Source organism: Staurois parvus, unplaced genomic scaffold, assembly GCF_062004578.1.
Source record: "Staurois parvus isolate SC_StPar_1 unplaced genomic scaffold, SC_StPar_1.0 ptg000608l, whole genome shotgun sequence".
In the NCBI taxonomy this organism is placed as follows: Eukaryota; Metazoa; Chordata; class Amphibia; order Anura; family Ranidae; genus Staurois; species Staurois parvus.
In genome coordinates, this window is record NW_028318404.1 from 596,897 (window position 1) to 616,065 (window position 19,169).

General features: G+C 42.8%; 1 protein-coding gene across 1 annotated transcript in view; it reads left to right on the plus strand.

Moving 5' to 3' along the window:
* Positions 1 to 19,169, plus strand: part of LOC149449665 (uncharacterized) — a 41,828-nt gene that overhangs the window by 17,467 nt on the left and 5,192 nt on the right. The window contains exon 3 of the mRNA XM_089692928.1: positions 18,155 to 18,361. Within this exon, the coding sequence (XP_089549054.1) occupies positions 18,155 to 18,361 (207 nt within the window). The remainder of the gene's footprint in view (positions 1 to 18,154; positions 18,362 to 19,169) is intronic.

The following is a 19,169-nucleotide window of genomic DNA, read 5'->3' on the forward strand; positions in this document are numbered from 1 at the left end:
CCGATGGTCTTAGGCGACCCCTGGGAAATGGTCGTTCGACCCCCAAAGGGGTCGCGACCCCCAGGTTGAGAACCGCTGCTGTACATAGACCTGACCAAGGTGTCCATTGTTCCAAGAGTTGCTGGTTTTAGTGTTTTTTTTTTTTTTTTTTTTTTTTTTTTTTGTTTTTTTGTTTTTGTTTTTTTTTAAGGTAGGCTCAGTCACACAATATTATCACTTTTTGTCCTCAGAAAAAAGCATATGTGATGGAAAAGTTTACATTTTGAAAAAGGATCCTTTTGTCCTGAGGATTCTGCATGTCTGTGAGACTGTCACTTGTGACATAGCGGTATTTTGTGGGTACAAGGACTGTGTGCATTGTATACAACAACTAGATACAGATTTTGTTTAATAATCATCCTATAAGCTCCTCCCATTGTTAGGCAAAATCTGTCCTTTGTGTCACTTACTACTGACCACTGAACTCTGCCTTTCCTACTATTGACCCCTGTCCTCTGCCCTTCTGACCCCTGTATCCTGCCCTACAAACTGCTAACCTCATTCTCTGCACTACTGACTCCCTGTATACTGCCCTGCTGACCTTCCATCCTCTGCCCCCTTGACATTTTTTGCACCCTCACATTAGGCCAGCTAGATCTGGCCCTGACACAGACAATTTTGAAGCTCTGTGAACTGACCTTCTGCATTGGCACTTGCTCACTTTAACCTGTTTCAGCCATTGCCGTGCCCTTAAAGGATAAGTTCATCTTTCATAACATGTTACATGTTGCATCCATATTCAGAGTGTAACATGTCATGAAAGCACCAGCCGATTCCCCACTTTATCAGCTAGTGGGAGATCTTCTCCTGTACGGGCAAGCAGATATACAGACAGATCTGCAGGAGACCTACATGGCACCAGTGATCTGCTGATTGCTGGTGCAATGCTTTACAGGCTCCTGCAACAAAAAATTATAAATGCACATTTATTTTTTTTACCTGCAAAAAAGTTTCTTTTTTTTTTTTTATCAAACTGTGAACTTATCCTTTTTTAAGATGACGACATTGCCCAAGGTTCTTTTTATTAGTTGCAGGTCCTCCCTACACGTTTACCTCCTGTTTTCTTTACACATGTCCTCTCTCTCTTTTGGGAGTTTGTATGGTTCCATCAAAAACCTTGCTTTCACCTCCCCAAATGCCAGGGCGGATTTGGCTTTCCAGATGTGCGGGCATACTACAAGGAGGTCCATCTCACTAGGCTGATTGATTGGCATTTTCATGCTGAGGCAAAACACTTGGTAGCCAGGGACACTTTCTGCAGCTCCTCGGTTTCTTCGCTGTCTGGTGGCCAGCGGTCATCCCCATCTTTGGGGTTTCCTGGGACCTGACGGTGAACTTTTCTTCTCCTGCCCTGGCCACCGCTTTGGACTCCCTTCTAGACTTCTGGAGTGGTCTCCAGCTTCTCCTTTTCCTCAGTCAATCCCCGTGCTCCTCCCGGCATTTTCCATCCAATCATTTTGCTGGAGAGTATCTGCCACGGGTGGGAACTAATTCACCATAGTCTCTCCACCATCTACGCTGCTCTGATTCGACCGGCGGCAGACTTTACCCCTGCCTTTCTCTCTAAGTGGGAATCTGATCTTGCCATGCAATTTACTAATTCACAAAAGGAGAAAGTTCTCCTTTTTTTCCTAGAAGTCCTCTATTGCTACCAAGGTCCAAGAGATCAGTTACATGATTATGACTAGGTGTTACAGGGTGCCCATGACTTTGTATAGCATTTTTCCACAGGTATCAGACTCATGCTGGCAATGTGGTGCCAGACGAGGCACAGTGCTATGCATTTTTTGGGATTGTCCAAAAATTGAACGGTTTTGGCAAGATGTGGCCAATACCGCTAAACACATGACAAATGTTGACTTGGCAGGGAAGGCTGTGGCATGCCTGCTGCATCTCACGGAATGAAACATCAAAATAATATAATACCTCCCTCGCAATCCAGCAGCAAAGGCGTGCATCCAATTGTGTTGGTCTGTGAATCCGCCCTCAAAGTCTCTCTGGTTACATAGTTACATAGTCAGATTGAAAAAAGACAAAAGTCCATCCAGTTCAACCGAAAAAAAAGTTATAATCCTATACCCACAGTTGATCCAGAGGAAAGCAAAAAAACCCAGCAAAGCATCCAATTTGCTCATGCAGGGGAAAAAATTCCTTCCTGATCCCCCAAGAGGCAATCGGATATTCCCTGGATCAACTTTACCTAGAAATGTTAGTATCCAGTTATATTCTGTGTATGTAAGAAATAATCCAGGCCTTTTTTAAAGCAATCCACTGAGTTGGCCAGAACCAACTCCTTGAGGGAGTTTATTCCACATATTCACAGCTTACTGTGAAGAAACCTTTCCATGTTTTTTGAGGTTAAATTTCTTTTCCTCCAGACGTAAAGAGTGCTCCCTTGTCCTCTGTGATGACATCAGGGTGAATAACTCTACACTGAGTTCACTATATGAACCAATGTATTACACATGTTGTTCATATCCCCCCCTTAATCTCCTCTTCTCAAGAGAGAATAAATTCAGTTCCTCTAATCTTTCCTCATAGTTGAGCTCCTCCATGCCTCTTATCAGTTTGGTTGCCCTTCTCTGTACTTTCTCTAGTTCCCCAGTGTTCTTTTTGCTAATTGGTGCCCAAAACTGAACTGCATATTCCATATGAGATCTTACTAATGATATGTACCGGGGTAAAATTATCTCTCTCTCTGGAGTCTACACCTCTTTTAATACAAGAGGATTTTGCTCCCTTTAGAAACCGCAGCTTGGCATTGCATGCCGTTATTAAGCTTGTGATCTACCAGAACCCCCAGATGACCGTTGTAAAGGAGATGGTACAACCATCCCCTAGCATGTATGACGCATGCATATTCTTAGCCCCCAAGTGCATAACCTTACATTTATCAACATTTAAACCTCATTTGCCCATTTAAACAGTGCATTAAGGTCAGCTTGTAAGTTGAAGACATCCTGTAAAGAGTCATGTGAAGAATTAAGCCAAGATTCAGCAATACCAATTAAATCCTAGTTCTCTTCATACACCAAAGCTTCCAACTCGCCTATTTTGCTTGAAAGACTTCTGGCATTGGGGAACAAACACTGTATTGACACCTTGTGCACACATATACATATTTTTTTATTTTCATACAAATGGTACCAATTCCAATGGTTGTTTGTAACATGAGAACCTTCTTCTCTGCCATAGCCTTCCCCTCATCTTTTCCATTCCACCCACCAATAAGGACTGACCCCTGTCTGATCTGTTTGCCCCATTATAATCTAATTCTCCCTCCCCCCTCAATCCTAGTTTAAATACTCCTCCAGCCTCCCCATAAACCTCTCCCCTAGCACAGCAGACCCCCTTCCATTTAGGTGTAAACCATCTCTAGGTCACCAGGTCTTCAGCCATGCATTGAGTTCTCTAATCTCCCCCTGTCTTTCCTGAGTTGCGAATGGAACAGGTAATATTTCAGAGAATATCACCTTGGAGGTCCTTCCCTTCAACTTGCAGCATAGTTCTTTAAATTGATTCTTAAAGAGCCTCCACCTTCCATATATTCTGTCATTGGTTCCAACATGGACCAAGACAGCTGGGTCATGCCCAGCCCCTCCCAGTAATTTTATCTATCCGTTCCACCACATGCTAAACCCTGGCACCAGGTAGGCAGCAAACCATTTGGTTGAGGCGATCCTGGTGACAAATTATTCTATCCGTTCTTCTGATTATAGAATCCCTTATTACCACCAGCTGTCTGGGCCTTACTGCACTACCCTCACCACCCCTCCCAGATGGTCTGCCCTCCCATTGTTGGGGATAGCGGTGACATCCAGGGTTGCCACCCCTGAGCTTGCCACCCCCACATCTTCACCCAACTTGGCAAATCTGTTTGGGTGCTCAAACCCAGGGCCAGCCTTCCTTTTCTGTGAGGCCCCACCACTCCTTGTTACAGTAACCCATCTTCCTACCTGGTAATCCTGATTAGCCCCATTCACCCTCCACATCAATCCCATTAGCTACCTGTTCAGAGAACAGAAGACCCCTTTCAGGGTTGATGGTTCTGCCCAGTGTTGCAACATGCTCCTCCTGATCTCTAACGTGAGCTACCAGAAGGGCAACCCGCTCACATTTGTCGCAGCAATATCCACCCTGGAGCTGTTGCTCCATTGTTGCATACATGCGGTACACTGTGCACTGCACAAAACCTTCAGCCCTGCTGGTTTTCCAAAGTCAATGAACACAGGGACATGGAAGACCTCATGGATACCTTATTCAACCGGGAGGAGACCTTTCGATGCTTATCTGCAGGAGGTCTCACATCCCAGATGAGCCCCCGGGGTCTGGTATTTTGTGAAGATCAGATATATACCCTTTGCAGTTTCTGCAGTTACCCTGCCATTACACTTTGCTCAGTAGGTTATGTCCTGAATGGGTTACTTTGGCCTCCCGGGCTCTTCTGGCAATCCCGGTGACGGAGGTGTGGGTAGGACAGAACACACGCGGAGAGCAGTGGGCACACAAGGTTTTTGAGTGATTTGGGTCACTTGATCGGTATAGCAAGGGTTAAGTCCGGGGCACACAGAAGGAGGCAGTTCAAGCAGGCAATGGGTAAGTCCACACACCCAGCAGAGGGGCAGTTCAGGCGGCACTCAGCAGAGGGGCACAGCAGAAGGCAGGAGGTCTGGGCATTCAGCAGAGGGGCACAGCAGAAGGCAGGAGGTCTGGGCATTCAGCAGAGGGGCACAGCAGAAGGCAGGAGGTCTGGGCATTCAGCAGAGGGCAGCTCTGGCAGGCAGGAGGTTGAGGCACTCAGCAGAAGGCAGCTCTGGCAGGCAGGATAATCGGGGCACACAGCAGAAGGCAGCTCTGGCAGGCAGGATAATCGGGGCACACAGCAGAAGGCAGCTCTGGCAGGCATGATAATCGGGGCACACAGCAGAAGGCAGCTCTGGCAGGCAGGATAATCAGGGCACACAGCAGAAGGTTGCTCTGGCAGGCAGGATAATCAGGGCACACAGCAGAAGGTAGCTCTGGCAGGCAGGATAATCAGGGCACACAGCAGTAGGCAGCTCTAGCAGGCAAGGTAATCAGGGCACACAGCAGAAGGTATCTCTGGCAGGCAGGAGGTCCGGGCACTCAGCAGAGGGCAGTTCACAGGGTATCAATCCAGGGACTCACCAGCCAGCAGTGGCCTCAGCAGAGGAAGTCTAGGCAGATAGGCACCAACTCCTCACGGGTCTTTAGAGGGCTGTGTGTCTTGGCCACAGCTTCAAGGCTACACAGGCAATATAGGACCACAAGTCCCAGCAGTGCGCAAAGCACAGTTCAATGCATCTACAAGTTAGGTCTCAGCCATGAGCAGCTCTGTCCATCCTGACTCAAGCTCTCCCATTCTAAGAGTCCTTCTCCCCACAAGGTCCTTTCCATTTCCCCCCAAGCCTCAAGCCCTGGGTGCCTACAAGTCTGGCTTTTCACAGCCACAAGAAACCATGCTATCTGCGCTCCCTGCTGGGACAACTCTCACCTCCCACCCCCTGTGGGGCACAGGAACTTCAAATTATAAACAAAGCAGATGTTGGCCACAGGTGTTAACAAAACCACAACAAAAAAATATTTCTGCTGTCCTGCACATTTCCTATTAAACATTGTTGCTTTCCTATGTTGCAGTTCATCTGTGCTAGTCAGAGGCTCTCTGTTGTCTCTTTCTGAGACTTCTATGTTTTTGCCAGTAGTCACATGATCTGCAGTCTGGCGTTTCTTGAGTTCTAATTATTGCTGTGCAGAATTTACTGTGTAGCTCCTGATTTTGATACTTGCCTACTTCTGTGACCTCATTATGCATTACTCCTGCAAATGTTTGTATACTGCAACTTCTTATTAAATAAATTCCAAAAAATATGTATTCTAAAAAAAACTATTAATTTCAGGCACATTCAAGACTTTTAATTTGCAGAGCATCTATTAAAAAGGACCCAGCATGATTCTTTTTGGCCCCTTGGTGATGCAGGGTGGCTTTGTGTATATTTTCTTTTAATTTCTTCATGATGGCACTGCTAACAAATTGTAAAGTATTTTTCCTAGTCGGGTAGGTGTAAAATATTGCAGATTAATGTTATGTATTCTTAGTCCAGTAGGTGGAGCTTTGGGCTGCTTTTCACAGTTTCTTGCATTGCCTTCATTTCACTGCGTTCACAGAGCAAAGTAAGCCAAAAGGCAAGCATTTACTGCTGTGCTGTCCTAGATGATCTATATGTATGTATGTGTATGTACAGTTGTGTTCAAAATAATAGCAGTGTGTTCTATTAGTGAGGTCATTCATTCTTTGAAAAACAGGTGGCAATTATTGCCCTTATTTAAGGAAGGAAGGCAGCAAATGTTGTACATGCTGGTTACAGTGCGTTTCTCTCTAATATTCTGAGGAAAATGGGTAGTTCCAGACATTGTTCAGAAGAACAGCGTACCTTGATTAAAAAGTTGATTGGAGAGGGGAAAACGTATAGGCTGCTCAGCTAAAATGATCGCAAATGCTTTAAAATGGCAACCAAAACCTGAAAGACGTGGAAGAAAGCGAAAAACTACCCTTCGAATGGATAGAAGAATAGCCAAAAACGGCAAGGACTCAGCCAACAATCAGCTCCAGGAAAATCAAAGAAGGTGTAAAGTTACCTGTGAGTACTGTTACAATTAGAAGACGCCTATGTGAAGCCAAGCTATCTGCAAGAAGCCTTTGCAAAGTCCCACTGTTGAAAAAAAGACGTGTGCTGAAGAGGTTACAATTTGCCAAAGAGCACATTGACTGGCCTAAAGAGAAATGGCGCAACATTTTGTGGACTGATGAAAGTAAGATTGTTCTTTTTGAGTCTAGTGGCCGGAGACAGTTTGTCAGACGACCCCCAAACACTGAATTCAAGCCACAGTACAATGTGAAGACAGTGAAGCATGGTTGCGCAAGCATCATGATATGGGGATGTTTCTCATACTACGGTGTTGGGCCTATTTATCGCATACCAGGGATCATGCATCAGTTTGAATACATCAGAATACTTGAAGAGGTCATGCTGCCTTATGCTGAAGAGGAAATGCCCTTGAAATGGGTGTTCCAACAACACAACGACCCCAAACACACCAGTAAATGTGCAACATCTTGGTTCCAGACCAACAAGATTGACGTTATGGAGTGGCCAGCCCAATCCCCGGATCTTAATCCAATAGAAAACTTGTGGGGTGACGTCAAAAATGCAGTTTCTGAGGCAAAACCAAGAAATAGAGAAGAACTGTGGAATGTAGTCCAATCATCCTGGGCTGGAATACCTGTTCACAGGTGCCAAAAGTTGGTTGACTCCATGCAACACAGATGTACAGCAGTTCTCAGAAACAGTGCTTATACAACGAAATATTCATTAAGTGATTCAAAGGAAAGCAAAATCTTCAAACATTTTTCAGTTTATATAGTAAAGTTTGAGTTTGTAAAGAAGAATACAAACGCTGCTATTTTTTTGAACAGTTTAATGTTCCTCTAAAAAAAATTTAAGAAAAGTGAATAACACAAATTTTTATATATTTTTCATCATGTTTTGATTTGGAATAGAATGTGTAGTGTTCCCAATGCATTTGTGTGTATGGAAATAAAAGCTATTAGAAGGAATTTGAGCTTTATTCACTTTTTTCAACACACTGCTGTTTTGAACAAATTGCCAAGAGTATTGGGACGCCTGTCTTTCCATGCACATGAACTTTAATGGCATCCCAGTCTTGGTCTGTAGGGTTCAATATTGAGTTGGCCCCGCCCTTTACAGCTTTAAGAGCTTCAGCTCTTCTAGGCAGGATGTCCACAAGGTTTAGGAGTCTGTCTATGGGAATGTTTGACCATTCTTCCGGAAGAGCATTTGTGAGGTCAGGCACGGATGTCAGACGAGAAGGCCTAGCTCGCAGCTCTTATTTATCCTAAAGGTGATCTATCGAATTGAAGTCAGGACTCTGTGCAGGCCAGTTAAGTTCCTCCACCCCAAACTCACTCATCCATGTCTTTATGGACCTTGCTTTGTGCATTGGTGTGCAGTCATGTTGGAACAGGAAGGAGCCATCCCCAAACTGTTCCTACAAAGTTGGGAGCATGAAATTTGTCCAAAATGTCTTGGTATGCTGAGGCCTTAAGAGTTCCCTTCACTGGAACTAAGGGGTCAACCAACCCCTGAAAAATAACCCCACACCATAATCCCCCCTCTACCAAACTTTACATTTTGGCACAATGCACTCCTGGCAACCACCAAACCCAGACACGTTCATCAGATTGCCAGACAGAAGCGTGATCCATCACTCCAGAGAAGGTTTCCACTGCTCCAGAGTCCATTGGCGGTGTGCTTTACACCACTGCATCTGACGCTTTGCATTGCACTTGTTATGTAAGGCTTGGATGCAGCTGCTTGGCCATGGAAACCCATTCCATGAATCTCTCTACGCACTGTTGCGCTAATCTGAAGGCCATACAAAGTTTGGAGGTCTTTAGCTATTGACTCAGCAGACAGTTGGTGACTTCTGCACATTGTGCGCTTCAGCATGTGCTGACCCCGCTCTCTCATTTTACGTGGCCTACCACTTTGTGGCTGAATTGCTGTTGTTCTCAGTTGCTTCCACTTTGTTATAATACCAGTAACAGTTGACCGTGGAATATTTAGTAGCAAGGAAATGTCACAGATGGACTTATTGCACAGATGGAAACCTATCACGGTACCACGCTTGAATTCACTGAGCTCTTGAGAGTGACCCATTCTTTCACAGATGATTGTAGAAGCAGTCTGCAAGCCTAGGTGCTTGATTTATACACCTGTGGCCATGGAGGTGATGGGACACGAACACAAACACACGGCCAAAAATATTGCCACCCCTGCATTTGTCAGATAATGCACCACTTCACCCAGAAAATTGTTGCAATTACAAATGCTTAGGCATTCTCATGTTTGTTTTTTTTTATTGGTATGACACAAAAACATGGAGAAGCAAAAAGCCAACTCTGACACATTCCACGCAAAACCACAAAAATAGACTGGACAAAATTGGCACCTTCTCAAAATCGTAAGAAATAACTGCATTCCAAGTTTGTGATGCTCCTGCAATTTGTAATGAAACTCACCTTTATCAATTAACAGGTGTTGACAATATAGAAATCACACTGGCAACCAGTGAAAATGGTGAAAAATTGACTAAATCTGTTTGTCTCTGTATGCCGCATGGAGAAGAAAAGGAGCAGAAAGTAATTGTCTATGCTTTTCCACAATTTGTGTTCTCAAATCCTCAGACAATCTCAAGGTTACAAGTCCATCTCCAGAGATCTTAACCCTTTGGTGCCGGTGCCTTCTGGCCCTTTAAGGGGTTTGTGATGCCAGGAGGCGGGGTTTAGGGTCATGTGACTGCCGTGATTGGCTGTCATTGTGGTCACTTGTTCGGAAAGCTCCCAACCGCAAGTAACAGGACCTTTCCGCGAGGCGCTGGTAAATGTGCTTGGAGTGTGCAGGGTGCACACTCTTGGCACGTTTTGTTTACATTGGGTACGCAAATATGTGGCCCCTCGGCGCCATAGCCCTGATGTTGAGGCCTGCATAATTTGCACAAGCTCAGCGCCAAACAGTTAATGAACTTTTGTGTCCACTGTGTGCAACATTGTCAAGAAGTTTACAGGTCATGGCACTGTAGCTAATCTTCCTGGATGTGGACAAAGAAGAAAAAATGATCAAAGATTGCAATGAAGGATTGTTCGAATGGTGGTTAAAGAACCTCGGTCAACATCCAGACAAATTCAAGGGACAGTATGGTAGGAGACCCAGGAGGACCCCACTGTTGACACAAAAACATAAAGCCAGATTGGAATTGTCAAAACTTACCTGAGGAAGCAAAAATCCTTTTGGGAGAATGTGCTGTGGACAGGCGAAACAAAATGATAGCTTTTTGATAAAGCCAATCATGCTACTGTTTTCAGAAAAATAAATGAGGCCTTTTAAAGAAAAGAATATAGTCCCTACAGTCAAACATGGTGGAAGTTCACTGATCTCAAAACAGCAATTGGGAAAAGGAACCCTTCCAAATTGAGAGACCTGGAGCAGTTGGCGAAAGAAAAGTGGTCAATAATTCCTGTAGAGAGGTGTAACAAATTCATTGATGGTTACAGTAAGCCATTGATTTCGGTTATTTTTTACCAAGGGGTGTCCTACCAAATATTAAATTGAGGGTGGCAATTTTTGTCCAGTCTATTTTTGGATTTTTTGCAAGGAATGTCTCAGATTTGGCTTTTTGTTTTTGAGCGAGAGAGAGCGACCTACACACATACATGTAGGTATATCACTTGCCTGCACCTACTTTTCACAGTTACCAGGTGAACTGTTCCTCATAACAAAATACAAAAGATGCAACATGACTCACTTTTCTGCTGCAATGAATGTTTGTTTGTTTTCAGTGTTACTGAGAGGTGACCTTGAAAACATTGCTATGACAATAATGCAGTTTTGGATAGAGTGGAGAGGGATTAGAATGCTTGTCAGTTTTTATTGCTGTCTCATTATCATTAAAAGTAAGAAAAATCCCAAATTTTTGGTTGTCCCCAGAAAAGTAAGGGGGGAAATTTTCCAATGGGGACACTAGTTTTGCCGACCTGGGAGTCCCCAAGGAATTTACTTCTTTTGCAGGGATTTCCTCTCACTTCTTGTTTTGGCTATGGGAGAGGAAGTGAAGGTAAATCTTCCCAATGGGACTCAGATGGGAAAAAAAAGTCTGACCGGTGTTTATAACGCACCCTTGCTCTATCCAAAATGGGGGAAAAAAAAAAACGTTTTGCTTATAGTTTAAACATTTTATAGACTTTAAAAAATGTAATTTAACATAACTAAAATAATTTTTTTTAATAAGTACTGAACATTAGAATACCCTGCTCTGTCTGCCTGTTTATAACTGACAAAACCATCTCTGCTAGGAAGGATAGAGGGGCAAGTCCCTTACCTGTAGCTCACTCTGAAAGCCATGTAATGTGATCTCCCTGTTTATATTTCATATCAACCTTCTTAACATGGATTAAACCTTTTTATTACCATTTTTTTTTTTTTTTTAAAAGTGTTTTTTTTTTTTTTTTTTGCAGAAGCAAATAAAATATATTTAAAAAAAAATGTACATTCTTTTTTAACTACTTGGTAACCATGCTATAGCCGAACTACGGCTACAGCGCTGTTACCCAGTTCTGAGAGGGCATCATACGGACACATCTGATCATGTGATGAGGTAAAGGCGGCCTTTTCCCATGTGATCAGCTGTGTCCAATTACACAGCAGATCAGAGTAAATACAGCTGCCGGTTATCACAGTGTGAGGAAAGTACTGGCGATAACCGGTAGCTGTTAGAGAAGATTGGCACTGATCAGTGCCCTGCAGTGCCAACCACCAGTGCGCAGCAGTCATTCCCCCAGCAGTTGCACCCATCAGTCAGTGCTGTCAGTCAGTTAGCGCCGCCTATCAGTGACCATCATTGCTGCACTTCAGTGCAGCATCATCAGTGCTGCCTATCTGTGCCACCTCATCGGTCAGTGCCCATCAGTGCTGCCTATCAGTGCAGCCTCATCAACACACATGAAGGAGAAAAATTGCCTGTTTGTAAAATATAATAGAAACAAACTTTTATTTTTTGCACTATAAACAAAAAAAAGAGCAAACAAATTTGAAGGGAAAAAAAAGCACCCAGTGGCGATTTAAATACCAACAAAGTGCGACCAGGCTGAAAGCTGGCCTGGGCATGAAGTGGGGTATAAGTGCCTTGTAGGCAAGTGGTTAAATCTGCAATGTGAATGGCTATTTTAACTGTTGGCCACATTTGTAACTTTTTGAGGTGCTTTTTGTTTTTTGTTTTTTTGAAGAAAAGCTATAGCTAACAAAGTCTAAATAGATAACAGAGTAACCATTACACAGAATGCAGTTTAGTGCAACAGCAGCCCTCACCCGTTTTTACACACCAGCTAGAAACTAATTCCATTAGATACATGACTCCAACTCCCAATGAACAAAAAACATTCCAGTACATATTCTTTTTGGCAATTTTTGAAGAACCAGGAAACCTAAAAATTCTCCCTTGCATTGGGGTTGCATGTGCACTGAAAGGGGATAACCGCTTGCATATGTCTAGGGGAATTTGGAAAAGGTAGATTTACTTCCCTGATCCACCACTCCCACAGGCTCCTTTGCGCTGGTAGGCTGCTCCTCGCAGCCTCTTCTCTGCGCTCCGGCAATCTAAGGTCCTTTGATGTCATTGAGACCAGTGCACTGGATGTGAGGATGCTGAGGAATAGGTTCCTGCTGGAGTGTGGGGGAGTGTCATCTGCCAGGGGAGTGGAGGATTGGGTAGGTAGAACTGCTTTTACTGTCATCCTAGACTTAACAAGCAAGTGACCCTTGCTGTGTGGGCACAGCCCCACTGCAAGGGAGCATTTTTAAATTTACTGCAGCTGGGCTTTAAATTAGTGTTTGATAATTTACCAAAAACTCTGACTCAATATGGAGCCTCTTCTGTGGAGGAGATGTGTCTAGCAGAGCAGAAAGGAAGTCAAGTAGTCTGTAATTCCTTTATAGATGAGGGTAAAATGTGATTATGTTTTGGAAAAATACACTGCAATCACATACATGAAACAATGTTTCTTTCTTCTGTAACTTAATAGTAAAGATAGGATTTAGGATTGTAGGGCATTATCAATGGGGCTGAAATATCAATGGGGTGGAATGTGAAGAAAAATGGACTAGACTAGACTGGGTGCAAAATGTGTTCAGAATTGACTTCAAAATTTTTTATTTTTTTTTTAAAGTTTCCAAATATAGTAATCCTGGTTCTTGTCATAACTAGAAAACAGACACAGAAATAAGGCCTTGATAAAGGTGGCTGCTTCCCACCAGAACGAGATTCATATAATAAGGTTGCCCTTTTTGCTACCATACTTCTTGTAAATCCTGTGAGTGCTTTATCACTGCAATTATAAGGCCTCATGCACACTGGATGATTCTTACATAGCTACACAAAGAAAAACATAGGAAACCTCCACTTGCACAATCCTATACCCACAGTTGTTCCAGAGGAAGGCAAAAAAAAAAGGAAGCATGATCCAATTTACTCTAGCGGGTGAAAAAAACTATTTTCTGATTCCCCAATAGGCGATTGGATATTCCCTAGATAAACTTGTACTTATAAATGTTTGTATACAGTTTTATATTATGTGCATTTAAGAAAGCGAATCCAGGCTGTTTTTAAAAAAAAAAGATCTACTGAGCTGGCCAGCATCGGTCTATTCCACATTTTCGCAGCTCTTACTGTGAAGAAGCCTTTCCGTAATTTGAAGGTTAAATCTCTTTTCCTCCAGATGTAAAGCGTGCCCCCTTGTCCTCCTGTGGTGACCTTTTTAAGCAAATAATATTAAGTTCACGACATAGACCACTTGTGTATTTATACATGTTGATCATCCTCCTCTTCTCAAGAGAGAAGAAATTCAGTTCCTCTAATCTTTCCTCATAGCTGATCTCCTCCATGCCTCTTATCAGTTTGTTTGCCCTTCTCTGTACTTTATCTTTCCTAGATGCCTTTCCTTCTGGCAGTGGCATTTTTGGCTGAAAAAATGCTTTACATTTGTAAACATATTTAACGCTTTTTTAGGTGTGATGAACTGCTTCCCGACCACCCTATAGCAGATATACTGCTACAGGGTGGCACGGGTGCGCAAAATCACGTGTATATGTACGTGATTTCGCATTTCTGGGTAGGGGGCGTGCTCGCCCAGCACAGCCATGCAAAGCAGTGTGATTACAGTCAAGCACATGGACAAATCTTACAGTGCAACAGTATACAGTTCACCCTGTGATCGCTCCATATGTTAACCTCTTCCTGCCCAGTGCCCTTAGTACAGTGTCGGTGCCTTTTTTTTTTTTTTTTTTTTTTTTTTTTTTTAATTTGTTTGGCACTAATCACTGTATTTGTGTCATAGGGGATTTCGGTGACACCAAGTCCGTTCCCCCCCCCCCCCCAGTGTCAGAATGCCCTCCGCAGTCCCGCTATAAGTCTCTGATCGCCGCCATTACTAGTTAAAAAACAAAAATATACTGCCATTTGTAAAGGCTATAACTTTCATGTAAACTAATCAATTGGTAATAAAAAATCCCAATATGCGTCAAAGACATGTAGCAGAATACATTTTGGCCTAAATTTATGACATTTGATTTTTAACCACTTGAGCTCCAGAGGATTTACCCCCCTTAATGACCAGGCCTCTTTTTGCTACTCGGCGCTGCACTAATTCAACTGATAATTGCGCGGTCATGCAATGCTGCACCCAAACGAAATTTACGTCCTTTTTTTCACACAAATAGAGCTTTCTTTCGGTGGTATTTGATCATCTGTGCGTTTTTTTTATTTTTCACGCTATAAACATAAAAAGGCCAAAAATTTTGAAGAAAAACAATATTTTTTACTTTCAGCTATAAAAAAATATATAGTAAACTCAAAGTTGGTTAGAAATTTAGGCCAAAATGTGTTCTGCTACATGTTTTTGGTAAAAAAAAATCCCAATAAGTGTATATTGATTGCTTTGTGTGGAAGTTATAGCGTTTACAAACTATGGTATAAATACTGCAACTTACGCCATTTTTCTGCTATACAGCGCTGCGCTAGTTTAATGGACAATTGCGCGGTCATGCAATACGGTACATAAATGAAATTTACATCCTTTTTTTTTTTTTTTCCCCACAAATTGAGCTTTCTTTTGGTGGTATTTGATTGCCTGTGCGGTTTTTATTTTTTGCGCTATAAAAAAAAAAGGCTGACCATTTTGAGGAAAAAAAACAATATTTTGGACTTTTTGCTATAAAACATGTCCAGTAAAAAAAAAATGCAAAAATCAAATTTAGTCATAAAATTTTTGCCAAAATGCATTCTGCGACATGTCTTTGCTAAAAAAAAAAACCAATACGTGTAAATTAATTGGTTTACGTGAAAGTTATAGCGTTTACAAATGGCGGGAAAGATACTGGGATTTTTAGGTTTTTTTTTTATACTAATAATGGCGGCGATCAGGGACTTATGGCAGCGACCAGCGACTTATGGCGGGACTGCGGCGGACATTCTGACATTGGGGGGGTACTGACTTGGGGTCACTGACATCCCCAAAAACACTAATACAGTGATCAGTGCAAAAAAAAAAAAACTGACACTGTACTAATGGCACTGGGGAGGAAGGGGTTAACTTTATTTTGCAGGGAAGGGTTATAGGAGTGAGGGGAGTGTTTTACTAAGGGGCGGGGGTGTGTACTGGACGGGACAAGGCTGATCGAGAAAGAGAAACTGTTCTTTCTCGATCAGCTCATCCTCGAGCTGACAGGGAAGTGACAGACAGCACAGCTACTGCAGCTGTGCTGTCTGTCACTGTTTGCCGCCAATCGCCGGAACATAGCCGCTAACGAGTGGCTGTGACCCGTTGACTGACATCTGCGGCGGTGATCCGCGGGACAGGGTGGTGGCGTGCCTCCCGCGCGCGCCCCCTATTTGTTTACAAAACACACGTCTTAAAACGTGGTTTTGCCTGCGAGTGCCGCCCTGCCGCCGTATATGTACAGTGGCTGGGCGGCATGTAGTTAAAAAATTTTTTACTGAACATGCAAAGTCAAAAATATTTTTTTCTCAATTGTCGGTCTATTTTTTTATTTCCCAGCACAAAAAATAAAAAGCACACGATCAAATACCACCAAAAGAAAGCTCAATGTGTAGGGGAAAAAAAAGACATAAATTTAATTTGGGTGCAGCATTGCATGACTGCGCAATTGTCCGTTAAAGTAAAGCAGTGCCGTAACACAAAAAATGGCCTGGTCAGGAAGGGGGGTAAATCCTCAGGAGGGCAAGTGGTTAAGCACATGAAGTGGTTTGGCATTAATTTCACTGCCCAGAATAATAATTTATTCAGGCCATTGAAATTAATGTGAATGTTATTTAATTCTTCTAAATAAAACTTTGGATGACTTTGGTGTGGAGACCACTCTCTCTGTGGAGACCTGGGAAGACGCAATTTGCCCTTTTTGTGTACATGGGTCAGTATCCTAAAGTGAGAGCTTAGTCTGTCAGGTGGTGGAATACATGGGATCCAAAGCATCAATTATGCACTGGGTCTTCTTGATGGACTCACTTTAAGGAAGATTCACATTTATGGTTAATATTTTCACACTGGGTATATTAACATATTTGTTCTTGCTATTAAAAGTGTGTGATGTGTTATTACATATATCTTCCAGCACATAGGATATACTGTATATTCATTTGTTTGTTTTATTTTTTGTGTGAAATTGATTAAGGTTTGAGTAGTGGTACAAGCTGCATGGCACTATAAAACTTATAAGAACTTCCTGTTTGCATCTCTGAGACAGGAACTGAGGAGAAACTTTCTCAATGGTAAACCGCAAAAAGGAAATCCTTTCCCCCTGATGAAGTCACATGACCCTGTGACGCAACGCGTAGGGGAGGGGCTCTGACGTCACGACGTTGCATCGGAGAGGCTCGGTGATTCCAGTACAGACGGAGGCAGACAGTACTACAGGGGCAGAGGCAGAGTATTTCTGTAGATTGTCATCTATGCTGACCTGGATTACAACAAGAGCTGTATACCATTGTGCAACACCTTAATTGGCAGCAATAAATCTCCTTTTATGCACAAAGATAAGGCACCATGGTCTGTTTTCTTCTCTGTTTCAATTGACCAACACTCCTCAAGCTGGTATAAGGAGGATTGGAGAAGGTGATAACCCCAGGAGGGGAATTAGGAGATCCTTAGAGAGCTGGTCAGGATATCCATTCATGAGCAGCTGCACAAGGGGATAAAGGAGAGAACCGGAGAACCCCTATAGATCCACACCTACCTTCTGGAACAGCTTGTATAAGAGTATCATCCCATCCCATCAATCCTGGAAGGATTAAAAGCGTATTTGCCTGGATTTATTCAGGCAAATATTAAGGTGAGCGCATAGGGAGACCACTAATCACTCGGCGAGAGGGAATAAGGAATCCACCTGCACATTGTACTTTATTTTGAAAGACTTTTGATATATTAATTTTACTATATGCACGTGCACACTTTTATATGCTTTTGCACAATATAAATGGAGTGATCACAGTAGAACAGAGGGGCACTAATTTAGATTGTATGTATTTGTATTCAATTGTACTTTTCACAGTCACAATCAATTTAGGATTGATTGTTATCAGTCACATGTATGAAGGTTCTAGATTTATTTATATTCATATAATTTGCTTGATTCACTAGTCATAGTAATTCACCATTAATTTATTATTGCTATTTATATTTTATTCTATTACTATATTTATTGGTCACAGAGATTTATGAATTGCTTTAGATAAATATTTATGCACCTCTAGGAGTAAGAGATATATATACTAGTAAATAGGAGCGGGGCACTAACTATTTATAACATTGTATATACACTAGCAAGTGAGTCGGTGCAAGTGCCAGCGCACCAAACACATCATATAAGAAGATAATTATATATTACCCACTGAATACCTCATTTCATAATAGCTCACAAGCATTCACCATTTATATCGCAAAAAGGAAATAACCTGGCAGGAGTTTTAACCCTTCCCTACTCTATCCCAAAATATTTTGGCTATGTATGCACTATAATGCGATGTTGCCTAATTAATTAGCACATTGGTGTGTTAGACTGCTGAATAGAATTAGTAATGAAAATCTTCTTCAAATTACACAAACCAAACAATGCAGCTGTTCTAAAATCACATTTCATGCTGATTACCCAAATCTAAATTCTTTATGATCCCCTGTAATCTGATTTTACAGAGCTTAGAACAGGTGTTGTGGATGGGTCTGCTTCTTGAATCTGTGCTGGGTAACTTCCTGCTTGTTGCATGGCCAATCTTCATACTCTCAATGCAAATCCAGTTCAATTTGGTATATATGAGACCCTTCTGACACTTTGATTTACAAGCTTTCAGCATGTGAGGGAGAGAAAGGCAGGCTATTGTATCATACAAATGTGGATAAAGCTAATAGAGCCAGTAACTATAACAGTCATAGTCTATTTTTCTCTTTATCCCTCAGGGATCCCTTTCAGGACCATTGTCCACTTTAATTGCAGTTCAACCACATCGGTCACCTTTCCATCCATTTCGGACAGTAGTGAGGTTCTGGAGATCACTGTTCAAAGCCCCTGTGTCTGCCCCAGCAGCTGTCAGGCTGAGGATGTGGGCCCAGGGAACGTCATTCTTCTCATGTTTGCTGTGTCCCTGACGGCTTATCTTGTATTTGGTGAGTACATGTGATAGAGAACATGGTTATGTGGGCTGCAAAGGACTGTACATAGTGTAGTGCTCACCCCCGGAGGAGCCACTGGAAATAACCCAGGTCTCCTTTACAGAGGCTGCCAGACCCCAACACCAGTTCCATGTACACCAACAAACACAGGCTCAGTCTAGGGGATATCTTTGGAAAGATTTATTGCAGTGCTTAAACAGGAGTGATGGATGAGAATACAGGATACTCAAACACACAAAACAGGTAGAGGAGGACAGATTCCCAAGCAGAAATCCTTTAGTAACAGCCTTTCCTCAAGGTAGAGGGGATAGGCAGCTAATATGAGCCTGTATAGGCAGTCCCAGTCCTTACAGCACCCTATGGCATTCAACTCCCAAAGCACATGCACACCTTGAGTCTTAGGCCAAGGACAACTGTTGACAACCAGATTCCATGCAACACTCTTCAATGACAGAGGAGTCCTACTCCAGCCCAGCTCCCTAAAGTAGTGTCCTCTGGTAAATGTATTTCAGTCCAAGTTCTTCCAGGCCTTCAGCCATGTGCATGCTGAGGCCTAGCAACTGCTCTTCAGTACACAGGCTACCTCCCAGGGGCAGAAGACCCATCTGAACAAGCCTCCCAAACATTTATCTTCCCCTTAACCACCTTCTGGGTGCCACCTCCTGGGCAAGGTCAAATAAGTATTCATAACCTAGTGGCTGACTCTCCTACTCTATCTCTGAAAGCATCTTCTAGGGGCAGGCAGGAGCAGTCAACCACCAAGCTTAGGGAAAAGTGGCCAGACCAAAAAACAAGTTGCTGC